The sequence below is a fragment of the Ischnura elegans genome, chromosome 3 (genome assembly GCF_921293095.1).
Source record: "Ischnura elegans chromosome 3, ioIscEleg1.1, whole genome shotgun sequence".
Lineage (NCBI taxonomy): Eukaryota > Metazoa > Arthropoda > Insecta > Odonata > Coenagrionidae > Ischnura > Ischnura elegans.
Genome location: NC_060248.1, coordinates 8449807 through 8472991, shown reverse-complemented (window position 1 = coordinate 8472991; position 23185 = coordinate 8449807). Strand labels below are relative to the sequence as shown.

The 23185-nt window shown below is 40.1% G+C and overlaps 1 protein-coding gene across 1 annotated transcript in view; it reads left to right on the top strand.

Moving 5' to 3' along the window:
- The first annotated feature begins 309 nt into the window (after positions 1-309).
- The window catches only part of LOC124155417, a 127029-nt gene continuing 104153 nt past the window's right edge, over positions 310-23185 (top strand). The window contains exon 1 of the mRNA XM_046529211.1: positions 310-598. Within this exon, the coding sequence (XP_046385167.1) occupies positions 580-598 (19 nt within the window). The 5' untranslated portion in view covers positions 310-579. The remainder of the gene's footprint in view (positions 599-23185) is intronic.

The following is a 23185-nucleotide window of genomic DNA, read 5'->3' as shown; positions in this document are numbered from 1 at the left end:
AAATAATTTAAAACAGATGACAATCGATATTTGAATATTCTTTCGGCCTGTATCGTCTTGGAGGCTGCGCATTGTAACAACATACGTGCATGAAATGGCCTCACATTTTCAGCGAGAAGATTGAATCGTTCCCCGCGCGTGACTCCATTCGACGGCCGTGATCTCTCACGCAATGATGCACGCTGCGTCACGGCTCCCTCCCTCCCCTACTTACCCTACCCCCTCCATCGCCACACGCACTTCCCCTCTCTCCCGGCGAGAGTGAGTCGACCGCCTGCCTCTCCTAAAAACATTTCCATTTCATCGCATTCGCGAAACGGTGCGACCACGAACAACCGAAGTGCGTCTTCCACACTCCGTCCGCGCGCCTGCTTCTCCTTCTCCTCGCCTTCGCTACGATCCCTTAGCCGCGCGCGGCGAGTCTAAGAGAGAGAGGGGGGCGTGTCCTTGTGTTGTTTGTGTGTTCCGTGAAGTTGTGATAGATACAAGCGGCGATCAGTGCGTCTCCGAATCTGAAAGAGGAGTGCGAGGGCCAGCAGTTGCGAGTTGGCGGGTGACCGGCGGGGTCGCGGCCCAGGAATGGAGATGGCCACGCTCGGTGAGTGATACTCTTCGGGAACTCGGATGCTCTATGATGAAAGACTATGATGAAAGAAATGTAGTAAAACTCGCTTATAACGATCACGCATGCAACTAAATGCCGCCTGTAACGAGGTGAGTCACCGGCCCCTAGGAGTTTCCCACAATCGCCAATGTTAATTTCTACCCATGTCACGAGTTCGGAGAAAGAAAGATATCCCCGCTAGTACGAACTATTCCCTGGTCCTCTGGGGAATTATATCATCTTTTTTAAAGAAATGACGGCATTATTTGCTTCTTGACTGCTCCTCACCTTATTATCAATTATTCTTACGCGTGGCCATCATCACATTTTTCTACCGTTGATCTTAAAAATCCTTCCCTTTACAGCCCTTTGATGGAAAGGGTCCGAAGATGGTTACGAATTGTTACGGATTTTTTGATTAAATAAAGACAATGTACTGAAAGTTAGCCGGCAATCCTATAATGCATTGAGAAAAATCCTTTATTATGAAAATAACGAAATCGTGTGCATAACACATTTCGTTATTTATTTTAATGTTAATTTCGTATTTTAGAACGATGGTCCTCTGAAGCTTGTTGCAAGCGAATTTTACTGTACTTGCAATTTTTCCACGATTTTAAAATTCATCAAAACCTAGATTTCAAAGTCACTCCGTCATCTTGTTTCACCAATCAATCATCCAATTTTGCTCTTTCATTTACAGTATGGCTATAAGGCAGATGAGCAAGCAGAAAATTACATATAAACCAACTACGTCGTTTATCTGGGTGAAAGTTGTAGTAAGCCACGTGCAAACTTGAAGATGATTCAGTAAAATTGAAACCTACGTCGTTATATATTTCGTGATCTCGGAACATTTCAATCTAATGCAATTGCATTCTAATGTGGAAAACTTCCACTCATCACGCTCGAATCTTCAGATTTTTACTCAAAAGACTAATTATAACAAGCAGGTGCAAACTACCCTTACGAACAATCACGAATGTTGCAGGAGAGAAGATTTTCCAGTCGAAGTTTGCTTTGTCGCCCATCGCGCTTTTTAACGGCTTCATAAAAGTTGCCTGTCGCGTCTCCAAGCGATCTGATTGTCGTGCCTTGGTGTGTAGGCCTTTAAGAATTAGATGCAAATTTTTTGGCAACGTTTCGGTAAATGTTTACACCTTTATCAAGGCTATGAATTAATATGTCCACATTAATTTGGCACATTAAATCATAGAAGGTTATTATGTTGTTTTTTCGGTAATAAAATAAAAAAACTCAATTGCATGATGATTAAAAAATATACAAGAATTTTGACAGACCTTTTTTGCTATGAATATTATTTGTTTGTTGATGGTAACTAGGCTAATATTTAGCCTAAAATAAAAATAAATTTCGCCAAATTTAAATTGATCGGATTTTCTCCTGCGCTATGCGGGATCTTTAATTCCCAATCCAATCTTTCGGAAGTATCTTCTTGGAAGCCCATATTCTCTCGCGTTGCCATCCTTAGTGGATCGCATGGACATCTAACATCTAGGAACTATGAATCATGGTAAAATTACTACGGGAATTAAATTACCTGGACACTGGATAGTGTCATTTTCTGAGCATTGGCTCGGAAATCCAAAGGTCCTTAGTTCGATCCCCAGGGAAATATTTTCTCATGACAATTAATGTGAGAATCGTGTGTATTTAAAAAATTTCCATAGCTACTCTTGGGGAGTCAAAGTACTCTTTTGTGCACATTGAGAATAATCGGATCGCTCTGTACCCAACGCCTCGATGCGGGATAAGAGAAAGACCGATTTAAAAGCGCGCCGAGTGGGAACTTCCGTAAGGCTGGACGGACTCGTCTCTGTGGTCCCGTTGGCTCGGCTGCCATGGCGACGAAAGTGAACAAAAGCGATGCTCGCCTTCGGCTCATGCGACCGAATTTAAAATGGAAAAGTGAAAAAGAGATCACTCGATACGTGTGATTGGCTGATTTCGCCCGATAATTCGGATGATGGCCTTTTTGACATGTTTTTGTAAAGCCACTCCCTTTTCTGTTTGTTGTTTGTTTGTCTGTTAATCCTTCCAGGCAAAATGTTGCGACTCTCCTCCCCAATTGAGTAATAGATCCAGTGATACTAGGTTTTCAGCGACAGAAAGAGAGTTGAATTATCATTGTCTGAATCATACCATTCACCCATCTCAGGTCATTACCTCCGACCCCTTTTCCATCGTTTCTTACGTAATTACAATTGTCATGACATAAAATGATAAACTTGGCGTTACAATGACTGAAAGAGGCCATGCTTCCTGTTGGCTGAAAGACGGTACCAATCATAGAGTATATATTACTATAGGAGGCTCCACTAGGTAGCAGTCCTAATGCAGAGCCGATCTGCGCTCAAACTTTTGCCACAAGTGGAAGCATTGGTAGGTATCTAAGCATAAGTAGTCTAAGCTTTGAACTCGCTGAATGTTTCCATGGTCCATTGGTCCATTGCCTATGGTGCACTACTCACATACTACGGTTCCAAAATCGAGTCCCAACTACCTTACTTTCTTCATAATTTCTTTCTACTTTTTTATTTTTCCGAAGCCTACTATTCACAATTTTTTCATGGTATTCACCGAGAATATTATTTCTGTAAGAGAATATTGTTTTTTTGCATATGCGGCAACTGATTTTTTCACCATTTTTTCACAAGGAAGCTTCCTTTGAATTATTTTATTTCTGTTTCTCAACACGACGAATTTTTAATATACATAATTACTTGGTTCCGATTTCTGTATCAATGCGGTATTGTGGAATCATTCTTACAATTTAAAGCCTAGTTTTCGAATAGTTGAAAAATATTCGCTGAAATTTAGCGAGGGCCAGCTGGAAAGTGAGACGGTTTTTTCCTCCGGAGTTGTGGATGGTCTTTTCAGTCCGGGATCTTTTCAGCGAGCGGTTACTCATCTTAATATGCGCTATCTGCAGCAAGAGTCTCCTTAGAAGCGTCTCGTTGGTAACTATTGCTTTTACTTCTTTCGATTAGAGAATAAGGTGGTTTCCTACTGTTTTTTATTGCCTAAATCGAAAGATTATTGCTCCTAGAGTACGTATTTCACACTTTTAATTTTTTTTAATGACGATATCTATTTTTCGCGATTAAATGAAAAGTGAAAATTTTCAAGCGCGCGAAAACGCGAAAGCTAAGTATGAATGCTGGGAAAACCCCGTGTGACGTCGTTCTGGTTCCCGCTGGCGCAAGTGAATAGAATAGAATAGATATTTATTATGCTCTGGGAAAAAACCCTTGGAGCAAAAAACACAATTTACAAAAATAATGGCTCATCAAAGCAAAAAGTTCATGAAAAATGTCAAGTAAAGTTGTTTGATACGCACCTATAAAAAAGAAATAACACGTAACAAGGATTGAAATTTGACATCATAGGCAGACGGAATATAGTACATAATACATAATAATGATACATAATAGGCTGTATTTTCGTGGGAGTTTATTTTAGCTCTCCACTGAGTAAATCCATGTACAATTTAATTTTAAAAGCATGGATGGAGCCCCTCTGTCTAAGATCCTCAGGGAGAGAATTCCAGAATTTTGATCCCGTTATCAGAAATGATTTCTGGTAGATATTAGTACGTGGAGTAGGATAACATAAATAGTCATTTTTGCGAGATGACATATGGGTGGTTACTGATCTGTTCATAAAGATTTCCCGGAGATAATTAGGGATTCTCTCTCTGAAAATCTTAAAAAGAAGAGCACCGAGTAGATATTTCCTTCGATTACAAAGATTTAGCCAACCAAGGCTGATTCTGTACTGTGATACATGAACATCCTTTCTTAAATTGAATACATATCTTACACATGAATTAAGTAGCCTTTGTAACTTTTTATCCAGCTCCTTAGGCATGTCATTATAAACAAGACTACAATAGTCAAAGGAAGGGAATACCAGGGTAGAAATTAACATTTTACGGGTGGATATAGGAAGTAAGTGCTTGTGCAGTTTTAGTTGATACAGTGTGATATTGACTTTATTACAGATTTCGTTCACATGTTGGTTCCAAGACAATTTTTTTGTGAGGGTTAGTCCAAGAGTGCGAACAGAGTCACTGAACGGTATTTGATGGTCACCAACTACAACTGGAGGAAGGTGATTATAATCTATTTTGTTTAGGATCCTTGAGCTACCGATGATTATTGCTTTCGTCTTCAAACAGTTCAGTATGAGGTGGTTTTTACCCACCCATTTTGTGATTTCTCTCACGTCATGATTCACTAGATTAATACTATCAGCTATGTTTTTAATCGAAGTATGGATGTATATTTGAAGGTCATCTGCATATATCATATATTTACAATTTTTAATCGCAATTGAAATGTCATTGACAAATATAGAAAATAGCAGAGGTCCCAGGACAGATCCTTGAGGAACTCCGAAAGATACTGGAGCCCATGCGGATAAGTTATTTTCAGGTCCTAAGACTGCTTGAAATCTATTGCCTAGGTAGGAGCAGAACCAGTTTAAAGCTGAACAAGAGAAACCAAGCTTCACCATCTTATGGATTAGTAGATTATGATCAACTCGATCGAATCGATAGTGAGGTGATCTTGGGGCGAGGATTTGAGCGCTGATACGACGCAGGATGCTAGCAGGTAGCAGAGTACCCTGCTAGCAGGTAGCGCTTGGCTTAAATAAGGATTATTAATACCTTATCAAAACGAATCGCAATCAATGCCTTTCGTTTTCTTTGGTGAAGGAAACTACCCTATTCTCAAACTTTATGGGTAATGATCAACGAAAATATCGTATTACCCATAGATATTATTATAACATTGTACTACACGTGTTTCCATTGCTACACAATGATCACCACTTTGTAAGTAATGAATATAGCATCCGTTCATTTTTTTCCGCAGAGTGTTGATTTTTCAACTAATAACGCAATCCGACTCGAAATAAATAGAGTAATTATATAACAACAGATGAAAAGGTTAACCTAAAAACACGTTTTTTTAAACAACAAGAAGAAAATATTACAATAAATTAAAAAATTATAAAACACGCACTTTTATTTTCGAACCCTATAGAGAAAATGAACCATCCTACCTTTGCCCGAAGTCTAACGTTTAAATTTTTTCAGTTATAAGATTACATGTTCAAAACAAAAACGTGTTGCGCATCAAGGTCAATATTATTACGTCTAAAATCAATTGTAAAATCTAATTCTTTCTCTGTAGATATTCATTAGAGAACTTCAATCAAAATGTCAACTAGATGATGACGACTTTTCGTCACCCCGAGTGTCAAGTGTAAAGCGAATGCACCTCACGATTTTGACTTTGAACATGAAGTCTTTTTTCCTTAAAATTTAAACGTGGTACCTTCGGCCTCGAGGGGTTTATTTTCTATCTTTTTAGTGCGATTGCAAGCATGGGCTATCAAAATAATTTTTGACCATTAGTAATATATCTTCAGATCATGTAATAGGCTGTCAGAACCTGCACACTAGGGCCGTGGTGTAATTTTTTCCTTTCCGCACGTTGTTATAATTCTTTTTTCCACCGCACCGCATCCTTTCTTGTGAAGTTTTGTTATGTTCCAAATCAACCATGCTTTGATCTAGGATGAATGGTAAAATTTTCCTTATTTTTCTCGAGAAAAAGTTGGTAACCATTTCATCCAAGAGACGGGTATGAAAGTACTACATGGCCTCTTTCAACTTGTCCCTCAATAAGAGCTGCGATTTAGGAAGGATACAAGGGGAATAGGCTCTAGCCACTATGAGGGCAACTAACTAGATTTAGGTAATAGAGAAGGGCTTCGCCTTCATCATAGAACACTATGATGGGGGTGAAGCTAGAAAAGCCATTGGAAAACATTTTTTTTTTTAATTTTATTGAAAATGAAATGGTGCGCAGGCAGCCGTGTTTGTAAGTGCATCTTTACTTATCTTAGCGACTGAATCCAGTTATTACTAAAGTTGGGTTAAACTTTCCATTTTGATGAGCCGTTTCTTTTCATTCTTCCAGAAAAAAACGAGCAGTTCTAAATATCTATTCTTGACGAACAGTCAAGGTATTTTGTAGATACAGCATGTTAATTAAACGTTACGCCCGGTAATTTAATCTACCTCCTTAGAAGTTTTTCCTGATTCTCTGTTAAAAATTCGCTGGTCCAATTAGTATCGCTGTTAGCGGCCTTGTATGAACCTCAAATTTGCCGTACCTACTTGCACATTCCACGGTGCTTGATTTTATGATTCGACAAAAAAATAATTTAGAAAGGAAAATGATAATTTTATAATTAATCCGGTCACGTAGAGTCTATTGTTCATTTTATCATGATAATTAATGTGTAACGTAATGTAATCTTAATATAATGTTGCGATTTCACCGCAGTCATGTTACTAAATAATTAAATGGTCTGTTCCGCTCTGTTCTATTTACATCACTTGCACTGTATAATGAAAGAGTGAATTGTTTGTTAATGTTAACTGTTTTTTAATGAAAATGCATTGCGTTGGCGTTGAAATCACCTCGACGTTATAAGCGCGGCACGTGAGATAACCGGAGAATTTTCCTCGAAGGACGATTTCCATCGCTTTTTAACTTTATTGTTTAACTGGAAAAAACAGCTTGGGTCCTTTTTCTTAGGATATTATCCACGGTGTAGCTCACTGAAACCCAACATGGGACTTTATTGTATAGAGCATTCATAAGAGAATGAAATAAAGACGTAGATGGAAGCGGAAGATAAGTTGTAGCTTAAAAGAATTATTTTTTCAGCCATTCTTTCATAAGATTTAGGTAGAAAAAAACGCCAAAGTTGAAACCCACTTTCGATCACCATCGCTCAGGATTGGAAACTCGATTCGATCGCGAGTAGGTACGTAAAAACAGCAGTGAACCACGTGAGGCCGATGCGTGAGACATAGGAGTGACTTGAGAAGCGGAGACGCCCGCTCGGCAGAAACTCGTGACGTCATCAACTTATCTGCGATGGGATGCAGGCCGTCAATGTTCCACCTCGAGAAGAGAAAAAATTAAGGATGGACGGATCCAGGATTTTTTCGGATTCGGATCGGATCCTTGATTTTCGGAGCCGGATCTTTCGGATCGGATATTTTCGGATCCGATTGCATTTTCAAATTCCTGACGCCGAGATTCCCCCAATGATAGTTCAATCTCTTGGGAAGAGTCACACTATGTGCCAGTCGTATTTTGCTATTTTTATTTTCCACGGCTGAAATTCTCCTGAGTAACCTCTGCGAGAGCTTTCAAACAAAACGGTTCATGAGTAGGACAAGAATTGCATGCGACGGCGCATTCGAAGAGAGAATCGGAACTCTTTCAACCCTTTTGGGGCGTTGCATTCACTGAAGCTATTGTTTAAAATTTCGGATCCAGATCCGATGTCTTCCGCGACTTTGGATCCGATGTATCCGATGAAGGGCAATACACGCGGATATTTGGATCCGAGGTATCCGATCCGACCATCCCTAGAAAAAATACTGGTATTTTTATTTTCCGAACTCTATCACAAACGAATATTAGAAAAAAAATTAGAGGACAAGACCATTAGAATTCAGTCAATGCCTCAAAAGATTTCTGCACCTACGCACGCGATACTTGAAAATGTATTCAAAGACTTGTTAGGATTCAAATAAATTGCCCACGTCACAAGAACATATAGTTCGATGTCCTTAATTTTTTTTGCCTCGTATATATTCATCGATGGTGAGGCATAGGGTCATAAACTTCTCCGCGCTCCATAGTCACCGAGAGCCCTCAAGTTAATCAATGGTCCTTTGAGTGGCCCTGGGCACTGCTCCGCGAACGTGATCGTAATGCCCACGCCTGCTCAAAGTATATCATATTCAGAGAGAGGGTTTCTTCATTTTTATGTCCGTACCCTGATTGAAGCATCCATCCACGAGGACTAATCATTAATTTGGTCCGCTTCCGCTATCTGAAATGCATCTTAATGCGCGACCGATTCACAGTTATCCTCCTAGAAGTACTCGGGGAAACATTTCACCATCTTCACACAGTGGAGGACACAGACGAGGGGTGCAGGAGGCGCCCCCCCCTTGCGAGGCCACTCGTATTGCCAAACATTCCAGAACCACAACTGTAACTTTTTTCTATTATAGGATGGCATTGTCTTGAATATGTATCTAACGATTTTATCGTTGGATCATTCTTCTTCATAGAATGATATTCCAAGATCGTTAGAATATTAATGGCTTGCCGGGTCTCGCTTAAAGTAGGGTAGTAAAGTAAAGTAGCTTCGCTTCTATAGCGTTGGGGTGTTTTCCCCGTCCCGCTCCATCCTTCCCTATCCTACCCCAGGGAAAGGGTCATCGTCGGGCTCCTATCGCGGCGGTGCCTTTATCCTTTTTCCTTCCTCTCCAGCCCCTCCCAGGGTGATCGGGAGTATGAGCCACTGGCTTGGTTCCCGGCCCCGGTGCGTTGTATCCCTTAAGGGCTCCCCTGCGCTCTCATCCGTTGCCTTGAATATGTTTAAAATTACTTACATTAAAAATTTATTATACTCTGCATGTGACTTGATAATTATTTATTACGATGAAAGTAAAAGTAATTCAAGATATCTTTTGCGCCCCACCCCCTTGATTTTTCTTTGCATTCGATATTGACTTCATCGCCATAAGTCAACAATCTGGCTGAGATGATACCATATCGTTGAATCTGCAGGTTATACATATTACCATGATCTGGAGCAATCATTACATCCAGAGACTTGCATTATTACCATTTTTCCGCACAGAGGGCTTCCGGACTAATCAATGGCACTATCATAATTTTTTTTCTACTTTCACCTAGGACCTTTCCTTCCGCTATATAATTACATACTATATTATATAAATCGTTACCTTCTTACACTATCGAGCCGTGAAAATGGATCCTTTTTGTCCCCCAAGGGACAGGCAACGGAGCTGCGGAAGTAACTTGCTATCGTTGAAGATTCAATAATTTATTCATACATTCAATAATCAAGCGCATTTGGGATAAATGTAAATTTCGCATCCCGAATAATCTGGTTAGATTATACTGGGCCATATTTGTTAGTCGAATTGACAAATAATAAATTATCTCACACCTGTAAACGTTGAATGAACTGGTGTTAAGTACGTTCTTCTCATTCATAAATTTCACCTTATGAAAGATGCAGACCGATTAATTTTTAATCTTCGATGCCAAACATGTTCCAAACTTGTACGTGTGATCGAAACATTTTGCTAAAAACCTATCAACAGCAGAAACGGCAATAGGTTAGCAAGATGTGGATTTATTTTTCAAGGAAAAGAAGTATATTTCTTTCGAAGTGATAACATTTAAGGGAGATATAGTCTTAATTAAAAAGTATTTTTTCGTTTTCCAATGGAAAACTACTGTTATAAGAATTTGATAGTGATCTCACAGAAAGTAGAAACCAGTAGGGGGAGTGTGTCAGAAATGCTTTTTCTTTCGGTAATTTTAAATTGTGTTGTATTCTTGCTCTTTGTATTAAACGAACGAAGCAAACATCTATATATCTAAAACAAAATATTCAGATGATATTATTTACATTTTTTATAGAATCAAACGTTTCGTGAAAGCGTTTGAGCGTCAACCGCAACTATTTCCACTTTTTTTTCATTCCAACCGATGTGCGTGAATTTTTTCCTTCGCCTCTTTTTCATGCTCTACGGAGTGTGGTTTCTCCCGATCTGATGACCCTAATATTTAATATCCAGCGCGAGGTGAACTTATGAATACCGAATTTCAACGATGCATATGGATGGAGATAAAATAAGTCTGGATTGGTGATGAATGAGTCAACGACTCCGAAATATGCACAATTTGAACGCGAAAAATTAAGGAAGAGATCTGAAAATATTCTGTAAATAAGATTTCAGATATCATCATCATTACAAGTCAGCAATCCTAAGATTGGTTTGACGCAGGTTACGATTGCTTCCATCAGGCCACCATGCTATGGTGTGGCAAACTAAGTTGTCCTGTCTTCTGCTTATGATATTTAGAAGACTTCTCTTTTCTCCTAATCTCTTTGTAATTCCTCATCAATTACGCAGTCGATCCATTTTATCTCCATCATTCTTCGGTAGCACCACATTTCGAATGCTTCCACTCTTTACTTCTCTGCTGCTGTCAACGTCCTATCCTCCCTCCCGCAAATATGTGTGTTTTGAAGATAAAAGTTACCGATGAGCGACTGACATGGAATAACACATATCTCATTGTTACCCCAAGATTATGAAGATAAGAAAATATTTTTTGTTTCAAATAAATTCAGAGGTAAGGAAAGAAAGGGATAGGAACATATAATAGAAAAAGGACGAGGACAACGGTGCTGTGGTAAATGGAAAAAGCCAGAAAATCAGGGGGTAAAAATGCGGGTTGATGACTCACCGTCGTCCTCGTCCTTTTTTCTATCATATGTTCCTATCCCTTTCTTTCCCTACCTTCTGAATTTAGTTTGAATATTTACGATTAAGGCGTCGTGTAAATGAATGAATTAGTATATATATTTTCAGTAAGAAGGGCAACAAACAGGATTCCGTGGAGGATATAGATACCTAGGAATGTAAATAGCTGAAAATACAACGATGAAAGCAGCTATCAAGGAAAGTTGTATTAAAGGAAAAATGAAAATTTCACTTTTGAATAACTTGTTATGGGACGAGAAAATATTTAATGAAAATAAAAAGAGAGTATTTAACACGGTACGAATAACTTACAGCGATGTAACGGCAATGAATCTTATTGAAATCATGCCGGAAAATACGAAGGAAGTTTCCTATTCAACAATGTTGAGTATTGCTAAGTCATCCTTACCGACACGAGTCACAGTTAATAATTTCCTTCACATAGTGCACGCATTCCTTCGCTCCTATGATTGGAACGAGACGGAATGAAGGTTACGGATGTGTATGAGTGTGTATGTACATATAAAGGAAAAAAAATAGGGAAGTGTACTTCCCTGTTATCGGCCGAAGATGTAATCATGGCAACTTAAAACAATGACATATGGACACAAACGCAAAAAAATCAGAAAATCCACGATTGAGCACGGAATTGGACTCGGGGCGAGGACTTGCCGGACAAATCAAGAAAAGTTAGGAATTAAGAGTGTGGAAATGATGAATATAAGTGACGCAATGGATGAAAAATTAAGAGAAAAGCAGTTGATGTGGTACGTGTAACGAATGGAAAATGGAAAAACAATCCCGAAGCTAATGTTGGAGTTGATATCTGAAGGAGGAGGACGAAGGAGAGGCAGCTCGATGGGAAAGCTGGATCAATTAAATGGGGAGAAGAAAGAAGAAATGAATGCTGAAAGAGGATTGGATGAAGAAGTGTAGAAGGAGGCAATCGGAAGACGTCATAAAGCGATGCAATGCGTAAAGGAGCGAATGGAGGTCTCCGACTGGAATCGCTTCTGCGACCGCTCGCTCTTGATGAGAGGCGCTGCTGCACCTTCGCGCAAGACGGGTTTCGCGATTCGTCTGTTTATGGGCGCTGCTTCGACCGTTTCGGAAATCGTTACACTTTCGCGTGTCGGCCGATGAGAGGGAAGAACTCCTCTCTGTCCTTTTATTCCTCTAAATATACGCCTGCGCTAACGCACTCACACGCATCCGTAACCTTCATTCCGTCTCGTTCCAATCACAGGAGCGTTGGAATGCGGGCACTATGCGGAGGAAATAATTAGCTGCGACGCGTGTCAATAAGGATGACTTAGCAGCGCTCAAAATGGTCGACTTAGAAACTTCCATTGTACTCTCCGGTATGATTTCATAGCGAGGTTTTTTTCCATTTGAGTCGGTCACATCTGTGGGTAGATTTTATTGTTCTTTAGAACTTCGCTGAAAGTGAAAAATACCTTTCGAATGAATATAGGATTCAGAGGTGCGGAGAGGAATAATTTTTCCAGTTGTACAGAACCCTGTAAGGGAGACAGAGAACCTAATGTTTTTGTGTTTTTTACGTTCAACTTAGGTAAAGAATGAGGCCCCTCCTTTTAAATACTTTGCGGTAAGATTTTTTTTTTTACTACTTTGATTATACGAAAACCTATGTAATTCGAACTACATGTATTTCCGGTAGCCTCTTTTTATCAAAAAAATCTCACACCATTTTTAAAACTTATTTTCACCCCGTTCGCCCGGTTTTTCTGAGTCGACAATTGCAATATTATTAAAGGAGTCCTACCGGTTATGGTAAGTTTGTATGGAGTGTTTTGCAGATTACCCCAGCCTGCCTCTCCTCCCAACGTGGACTTACCTCGTCAACACACAAATAAAGCCTTCCGTTCTGCATCCATAAATCCTATCCTTTTCCTTCCTTTCCCTCGCCCATCCAACATTCTTCCCCTAACACTGTTTTCAACATTACCTCCCCGCTGATTACCCCCTCCATCCATACCTTCTATCTCCTCTGTATCTCAGTGAGAATCTTTTCCTCCTCACCAACCACCTCCAGCACTTCGTTGTTCCGATTCCACTCCGGCCACTTCACTCTTTCGTCAGCTTTAATCCTATCTTATTGCAAGATAAGTTGATGACGTCACGAGCTTCCGACGAGCGGGATAGACCCATACCACCTCGGAATGCCGCCGCTTTTTGTTCACGACTGCTTATTCGACAAGTATACTCGCTTCAGTATATCACAGATAATTTCTATATCCAGAGTTCGACCCACCTTCCGCAACCCAGTGGACGCACTCAGTGGCTTCGAGCAGAGCCGTGAGTACTTCCTCCTATAAAAACATTATATTTTATCCACTACCCTTTCAAAATTAGCTATGTGCTCTCTATGTGATCCTCCTGATGAAGGTGAATATATTCACCTCAATATTGAATTTTCTATTATTATTTCTATTATTTCTATTGAATTGAATATTGAAATTTCTGAATTGAATACTTATTATTTTATCGTACCAATTCATCAGACAGAACGTAACTAACTCACTTCCTTCGTCCATGACACAGATCACTAAGACTATCAACGAAAAAAAAATGACCCGCTCTCTCTTTATGAAGTGCCATATGTTTGAGTTGGATTCTCCAACCTACAGCTAACATTTGAAATCCCAATTAAAGAAATAAGATGTTGGGGGGTAAATTGCCCCGTCACTAAGCGTTTGTTGATTTTAAAGCGATAACTACGTGCCTTTGAGCGCAGCGTCAAATTACGGGGAATTTGAGAAAGTGTTTCGGGTGAAAAAATTGAGGCCTCTCAGAAAAAAAGAGTGCCGATAAGCGTAATTGAGAATATTTCTCTCAAATTCTTTGACCGAAGTGAGTCGGTATAGCGATGGAATGCGGCTGGACTAATTTAGAAGAGGTTTCCAACTTAAATCGCAGATGTCGGCGAGGTTACGGTAGGTCACGATCAATCAATGAAAATCTCTTGAAGGCACACTTTCCGTTCTCCTTGCAAGCGATTCAATTCTCTTTATTTCCGTGGGTCATTCTGGCCCTTGCGGCATTAGAAACATAATAATGCAATTTACTAAAATTAATGAACTTTAATAATAAATGAATATAAAAAAATTCACAATCAAATGTTCCCATTGAAATTTTGCGAAAAAATCAAAGGTAAAGATCTCAATCTCAGTGGAGAGAAGAAAAATTAGTGACAATAGGGTAGTTTCCTGCATCAAAGAAAACGAAAGGCATTGATTGCGATTCGTTACCCACCATTAGTGTATTCATAATATACGAGTTATTTGCTTTTAGAAATCCCAGTTTTGACGAATGCTAATGCTAAATTTTAAACTCATTTGAAAAAGGCCAGATGGGCGCCCATTCGATGCCACTCCACGTGACGTCACAGGGACGTAGATTCTACACGAGTAGATAGGAGTTTTACATGGTCTAAGATTACCAATGCATGCATGAGCCACAGTGCTCAGGGAAACATGTCTTAATAATCACCTATTAAAACTGGCTATGGTCGGAAAGTTTTCTTCGTTTCATAGGGTATTAATAATCATTATTTAAGCCATGCGCTACCTGCTAGCAGGGTACTCTGCTACATGCCAGCAGCCTGCATCGCAGCGGCGCACATATCCTCGCCCCAAGGTCACCTCACAAGGCGGCAGCGGGAACCAGAATGACGTAACACGGGGTTTTCCCAGCATTCATTCTTGGGCGTCGCGTTTTCGCGCGCTGGAAAATATTCACTTTTCATTTAATCCGAAAAATAGATACCGTCATTTAAAAATGTAAAAGCGAGAAATGAGTACTCCAGGAGTATAATCTTTCGATTTAGGCAATAAAAAATAATAGGAAACCACCATATTTGATCAAAGATATTTGGATATAAAATGATAAAAATGAGCACATAAATGAGTAAAAAAATGCAAAAAACACAGTCACACATCTTTTTTTGAATAATGACAACAGGTGTATTTAGACAGGAAACAGCAAGATCTTTATGCGAAGCAAGCATATTTTTGAACAATGTTTTAATCATCTTGGCGGTAGGCCCTCCATTGCAGCACATCGCTTAAGATCATGATTAGGGACGATTTTCTCGTCGTGCGGACGAAATTCCCGCCACAAAAACATCAAACCGTAAAACAGGAAATCTCCACCCAGATTACGCTCAAATTACATCATCGTAAATACTTGGCTTTCACTTAATAGCGGCTCCCAGTCTGATTCGTCTAACATCGGTGCAACGCTTGTCTGTACGCCCGTAGCAGTAGTTGACGAATCGCGCAGATTTCCCATGTAGTATTTTATGAAGTTTGCGGATTACGTATTTCTGAGCTAGATCCCTTCTCTTCGCTGCATAATAAAGATGTGTCCTGAAGAGTTCGAAATAGCACCCCTCTTTTTCTTATTATTCCGTTAAAACTTCCAACGACACGCTTGACGAATCGTAGCTTATCCGAGCCCTGACACAAATATTTCTTGTGTATGTTCCCCGAAAGATTAGACCGTCTTCGATCTCCCCTACACGAAAAAAATCTGCATACTGTTCAAAACGCGAAAAAAAAATTCCAAACGTCGTCGGATGCGCAAACATTTGCGATGAGTGATGAAAGGCGTCGCTCTGAGGAAAATGGGAGAAGAAGAAGAATTCGCGAACTCATCCGCAATATTTCAAGGTGTGGGAAAGGGACACAAAAAGTGGCCATCGACACAACTTCGCCTGTGTTTGTTGACGAGTCGCCAGGCAACAGATTGATGAAGGTGACCGAGGGTAACTAATGCTCGCCTTCAACCTTTGGCCCTATCGAGGCTGCTATCGCTTCGTTCGTTCAATGTAGCGAGCAGACATTGAGTACACTTATGAAGGGTAGTTTCATAAATACCTCATTCACTATTTTGTCACCGAATAAAAAATGGGAAAGAATCCACTAACGACTTTTAAGCACCCATGTCTACAGCCATGCATGCAATTGTTGATTTCTATCCCCAAAAGCAAAAATTGAATTCACTTTTGCTCCCAGATATTAATTATTCGACCCCGATAAAATTGATAACAACAGCAATATTTCTGCATGGGAATGGCCACATTTGGAGAGTTTTTTAATCTTTTAATTAAGCGTTTAATGAATTATTCATTGCTCGAGGTAACTACAAGAAAATGACTGAAATGAACCGTTCCTTTGTTAGTGAACTGTTACTTAAGCGCCGTTGGCGGCCACTTATTAAACTTGCAAACAATGCCCATATTTTGCTAAACATATGACGTCATTCGCATTGAATTTTTTTCTCAGTTTTGATGTCGTACGTTACGTTATATTAACACATTTATAAACAAAAATAGTAAAGGAGACTATCACCATTTTAATTGCGAAACTCTATTTTAAATTATCAGTTAGGCTTAAACGTAATGAAATGCATTAAATTCAATTGAAAACATCACATACATAGTCGAAAATATTGGTAGCTCGCGCACTTACCTGGTAAAAGAGTCAAAAATAAGGTGATAAGTTTCCTAGTTGAGGGTATAAAAATAAGTGTAATATGTTTAAAAACTAATTTTAACCTGAAGGTCTAGCTTAGGTTGATAAATTAAGGTATTAAGAACATAAAGTATTGGCTTGAATGCCTCTCGGGCTTTCCACCGGGTTAGGCATTTCATTTATGCCGACCAGGCGCGCAGCTAGAAATTAAGGCTAGGGGAAAGGGTTTGGGCGCAACTAATACTGGGTCTAGGGGGTCTGGAATAGCCGCCAGCGGGAGGTGCAGATGCTCTCCCCCAGAAATTTTTAAGATAAATGGTTCAAAATGGCGAGTTTTACGGCTGTGTGAATAGTTTGATATGTTTTGTTTGTGAGTCATCTGTCCCCCTAATATTAGTTACAAAATTTGCCATTAAAATGAAATGAAAATATTTTTATTTAAAAAAATTGTCTGACCTCTAAGGGGGGGTTTTTCCCCAAAAAAAACTCCCCCTCGCTTCGCCACTGATGCCGACGTTTCGATGAAATACTTTTTCATCGTCCTCAGGTATGGTGCCTGTATTTTCCATTGCTAAATCAGCCCTGAGGACAATGAAAAAGTGTTTCATCGAAACGTCGCCAGAAATGAAGCGCCTAACCCAGTGGAAATTCCAAGAGGCATTCACAGCCACCATTCGCCGGAAAAGGGTAAAAGTCCTTCTACATGCAGACATATTACAATATAGTCGTACGTTTGGCGGCCCGTGTCCGCCTTCTTTCTTTAGTGTGGCCTTTACAGCTCCGTATAATACGCCCTCAGATGTAACCACGCCTCGCTTTGGTCGTGAAGTTCGCCCAAAGTCGAAAACGCGACGTCACTTCCGGAAACGGGAAATTTAAGTACATACGCCTAGTAGGTGGATACCCTCTCCAAAGTGTATTCGTGTTCTGCGTGAGCCTCATCAGGAGTGTAAGAGACAAGGTGAGGGCAGCAGTTCCTTTCCTTCGGCTATGACGCACTTCGAGGATATTTTTTTTCAGGGTTTCAACCAGTTTTCGACCCTTAGGTCAGCAGCCGAGAGCTCTGCCCACTAAGCTACTACGCTCCTGTTATTATCGGTACACGATCCTAATTGCAATTGTTATTTCCACGTGAAATTCTGATCGCACTTTTGTTGCTACTTTTATTGGTGATCTGGAGAAATTCCAATGCACATATTTTTTATACATCAGGCTGTTGACGATAATCGTCGTTTTCCTGTACTCAGCATCCGTTTCTTTCCGTTGTCATGACACTCCTCTTCTCTCATTCCTCTCCTTTCCATTGCTCTCCGCATTCCCTGATTTCTCCAATTCGCTCTCGGTCTTTTCATTATTCCTGGAGATCTCCTATCCAATATTTTCTCGGTCAATCTTGTGCCATCCATTTCAATTAACATAGTAGCCATACCATAGAAGTCGCTTCCTTACTACCTCGTCTATGACTTTTTCCAATACTATCTTCTTCATCCATGAATTATTTTTAACTTCATCAAGCCCTCTCTCTCCACAACTCCTTCTCAATAATCTCTCGCAGTCGTCAATGACCTATTTCTTTTTTCCTTAGTTCTCCAATGGCATTGCCCCTTACCTCTGCTCCACATGTTATAACACATCCTACCATTAAAAAAATATATTGTAACTTTTGTTTCTCTGCCAATATGTTGGCCCCATAAAATTTAGAGACTATGATATTAATTCCCTTCGAAATTCTATTGAAGATCTTTTCGTTACTACTTCCGTTTTCATCCAATATCACTCTTTAGTGCTTTGATATGGTCACTCCTTTTATGCACCCGTTTACTAGTGGTAGATCTGGTATTTCATCACTTCATTAACCCGGTATTCTGTCTTGTTTTTGTTAACAGTGAGCCAATACTGCTCATATGTATCCTTACATACTGTTCCTAATGGTATACAAATATTGGTGGAGGTTGACTCTTCTTTGATTGGTGTTGGTGGTGGGCGTGGACGGCGTGAAGTCGGCGCCAAGTCGCCTGTCCCAATTAACCGCGTCCACTCCGAGAGTGCGTCCAAATGCGGAGTCGTGTCCTTCGGACGTGCCTTATAGACGAGGCGGGCGATCCAGATCGGAGCGACGCGTTGCTGCTTTACTGGCACAAAGCGAGGGAGAGAGAGGAGTTCCGAAGAGCATTGGGGCACTGGCATCGAAAAATGATCGCGTGAGTGTATGAGTAGCTGTAGGCCTTGTGTTTCTCACTCGATTACGGAATCCCTAGAGAAATGAAGACCAAGGCTTTCAATCCCCGTGAGCAAACATAATAAACGATGCGCTTTACGCGGCTGCGCTGTAAAGACAACTCCCAAATATCCTCAGACATTGTTCCTTCATTCGTAGCATTGTAATCCTAAGATTTTTATGCATTCCGAAGGCCCCCAATGTTTGTCTCCCTGTCACACTCTCCAGTGCCAGTTATTTTCGCCTGCCGGAGGACTTTCATGTCCTTATTAATCTGTCATATCTGTTCTTCTCCCTTGGGCTTCTTCTGACGAATTTTTCATCAATTTTTCTTAGATGAAATAGCAGTATTGAGATTGGATCGGTATTTTGCATATTAAAATCCTATACATCTCCCTATCTCTCTAAAGCAAATTCATTTTACCTCCCAAGGCCAACATACACGGTGAATGATCTTGCAAATGATCATGCTGAATGATCATGCGGAATGATCATGCGAATAAAATCATTCGCCGCGTACAACGGAAACATTCGCGAATGAACCTTCATACGCATGATCATTCGGTGAAAATTAGAACATGTTCTATTTTCCTCGCATGAATCCTGTGAACGATCACGTGATCATTCAGCATGATCATTCTCACGATCATTCACCGTATATAGCGGTCTTTAGGCTATCCTTCTTCATCTATCCTGGCTACTTGTTCCTTAGTCTACCTCTGGGTGTTTTTTCCGTCAATTTTTCTGTCATAGCAATACTATCCTGAGCATGGTTCCTGATTTCTGATCGCTCAAAACTCATCCAACTCGTTTTCATTCTGGGGTGGATTGCGAAGTGGAGATTCTGCATGAAATTTTGGCACGACTGGGTAGTGCCAATTCAGTGAAAATTCGAACTTGATGTGCTGTTCGATGTGAGGGCTAATTTAAATTCCCCGTGGACAAGCGTCAGAGTTCATTCCAAGCTCACGAGAAAGAGGGCTTATTTTCTCGAGGCACCCCACTCCGGCTATCCAGGGCCAGCAACTATTTTAACATTTTATACAAGTATGCATAGTAGTAAGGATACAATTCATCATATGCTACATATGGAGTATGTTTCTCTACGGAAGCGAGGCTTGGACGTTGACAGCAGCAGAGAAGTCAAGAGTGGAAGCATTCGAAATGTGGGGCTACCGAAGAATGATGAAGATATAATGGTTCGACCGTGTAAGTAACGAGGCAGTACGAGGCATAGTGCTAAGAAGAATGATAGAAAAAAGAAGTCTTCCAAAAATATTAAGGAGAAGACTGGGCAACTTAGTTGGCCACATTTTGAGGCACGATGGCCTGACGAAGACAATCGTTGAAGGGAAGAAGGGCAAGGGACGGCACCGAATGAGCTACATAGGACAGGTTATAAAGGATGTAAGAGAGAAGAAATGCATGAAAGTATGAAAGGGTTAGCGGATGGGAGAGAGGAATGGAGAGCTGCGTCAAACCAATCTTAGGATTTTAGACTAATGATGACAATCATGAGCCTATTCAATAGGTGGCCTCCTGAGGCAGGTGATGCCAGCCTCTCTAAACCGAAACGCCTAGATCTAGCCTGGCACATGTAAATGGCTATTTATCCTATTGATGAATTATATGCATGTGACATTTGCGACTTAAATTGCTGTAACTTATCCCAACTATGCATATATAGAAATTTAGCATTTAAATCTATCTTATGTATATATTTATTCTTCACTCTGTGTATGTGTATGACAATTAATAGTGCACTGCAGTAGGTTCGAAGATTTTCGCGGCGTTGATCAGATGATCTCTGCATTTTCTTTCGGTATTCACCGCGTCCGTTGTGTTTTGGCGACAATAGTTTCGACAAAAGTTTCCCTTCGACCTGAAGACGCTGACTGCAATGTCAGCGAAACTGTTGTCGCCAGAACACAACGGACGCGGTGAATACCCGAAGAGAATGCAGATATCAGGGCACTGCAGTGTTTTTGCGCTCATTAAACGATGATGTAATGCTGGTATTTGTACTGCAGCTCTCCATTTCTCTCCATCTCTCCCAAGCAAGACCTTTAACTTCCCAGAATCTCGGCTTCCCTTCCTATTCTTCTTCATCTGTCTGTCGTACTTGTCACTTTCTTGGAAATGGAAGCATAATGGGAGGCAGTTACTTTGGAAGCATAATGGAAGGAAAATTTTCCTTCCATTATGCTTCCAAAGTAACTGCCGAGTCTCATTACGATGTCAATCCGGCGTCTTCTTCGATACATATACCTCACTTTTCACCCTTAACCGTCCATTTTATCTTCAGTGTCCTCCTTCAATACCCGTCCCCGATGCGTTGTATCCTTCGAAGGGTTCGCCCGGAACCCTCATGCTCTCTGTCCTCCTTCGACGCCACATCACGAAAGCTTATTTTCTTTTTTGATCACGTTTTCAAATGATCCAGATACGCGACTATAGTGTGCTAATGCCCACACGAATATTTTTTACAGTGTTTAAACGAATCTCATTATCTGAATTGGAAAGAGAGTGAAATGATACTTCTAACAACATATTTAGAACGAGTATGAAGGTTTTGTGTCCACTAAAGACACATAAAGTTAACTATTTTGCATAATTTATTTAAATTCTGCACTTAAATTATCCTCACTCACGGTGTTTCAAAACGAAAGTTTATCATTTGGCCCATGTTGCGAAATAAGTTTATATTTGGAACTGCTCACGCGTGCCCTGAACTTTCGTGGTTTATACGACGCGGTGAATCCTCCGCGTGTAAAGCCAGTGTTTCATAGGAGTACGAGAAATGTCAACGGGCGTGAAAATATACCAGGGAAAAACAGCGATTTCATGATCCCTCAAAACTCATCAAACTCGTTTTCATTCTGCAGTGGACCACGAAGTAGAAATTCTGCGCGAAAGTTTGACTCGACTGGATAGAGCTAATTCATTGAAAACTAGAACCCATTGTAAACCATCTTAAACTGACGAACTGAATGCACTTAATACCTTTAAAAACGCAGTTTTCCCTTGTATTTTATTTAGTTCACGGATTAAGTCATTCTGCACCGGATCCCACACTATCGCCGCATACTCAAGGTGAGCAGCACGCTTGACGAATCGTAGCGTCTTCAGGGCTCAACCGCAAATATTTCTTTTATGTGTGTTCCCCACTAGAGGCATGAAGTTATTGTATTTCCCCAACAATAATTGTGATATGAGCATGAGAGTTTTACGACTATAAAACGTAATTGTTCATAATTTCCTGAAATGGCGTGTTTTGGCATATTCAAGCTCAACAGTAGAGTGAAGCACATCAGAATTTCATCAATTTCAAAAAGGTCGATTGGCTTATCATTTTATTTGTCAATATATGATATTTGACGCTATTAGTTAATTATTACAGTATTTAACAAAATCAAATGTCGTTTTCAATTCTCTGGAGAGTATTATTTTTAATATAGAAATTTAATTTTTATGCAAATATCTCGTGCAATACTCAGGACTAAATTTTTGAGCTGAAATGATCTAAATATTATTTTTTGTTTCATTGTTTTTTGTCGTTCAAAATTCCAGAAAACGGATTATATAATGTGGTCAATAAGGTGATCAATGTGACAGAGAATCACTCAGAAAGCTTTTTTAAAATATAATAAAATCGTAGATATTGAATTTTACAATGACGGTAAGGTATATGATGTTGGATGATGCTCAATTTGCCTTCGCCAACAGAAGAAAAAAACCTCTTCTTTTTTTTTATTGCAACGTTCATTTGAGGGATAAAATAAAGTAACCTCGTTGGTATTTTATAATGGAATCCAAAGCTTTTCAATATATTATTGAAGAAACATTTACGTCATTATCACCATCACCATTTACGTAGATATTGCTTTTTACCTGACGATGTCGTGTACGAAATAAATTATTTGAAACAAGGGTAAGTTGTGCAAAGTGGGTTCCTGGCAAGTCTCACTTAAGAATCTACACTCTTTCTGTATGCTGCATCTGTGTCCGCGCCTTTTTGTGATTTGTTGGAAATACTAGATGACTTGACTGCAGTTCGTAGAAGTCATCCAGCATGATAATTTAGTTTCTCCTTCTTTGAGCTAGTCAAGTTTCTTTTGCAGCTGCTGTCTCTCTACAAACTGAAGCACCGTTGGTCCTATTGTATGGAGTGGTTAGGTAGGCAGTCGTAGCTGATATAGGGAACCTTTCATCGATCATCCAGCTATGTTGTTTATCCGTTGCTATAGCGTTTATTCCCAATCGATAGTGTAACCACCAAAGAGCTTAGAAGAATATGGAGTCGCTGGAGACCCCCGCCTCCCGTGGCACATATCGGCCATCTTGCTACGCTCGTGCGCGTCATCCCCTTCATTTGTCTCCTTGAATAATTCCGCCATTTCTTCCATGAATGCGAGGTAGTGTTGCCTGTT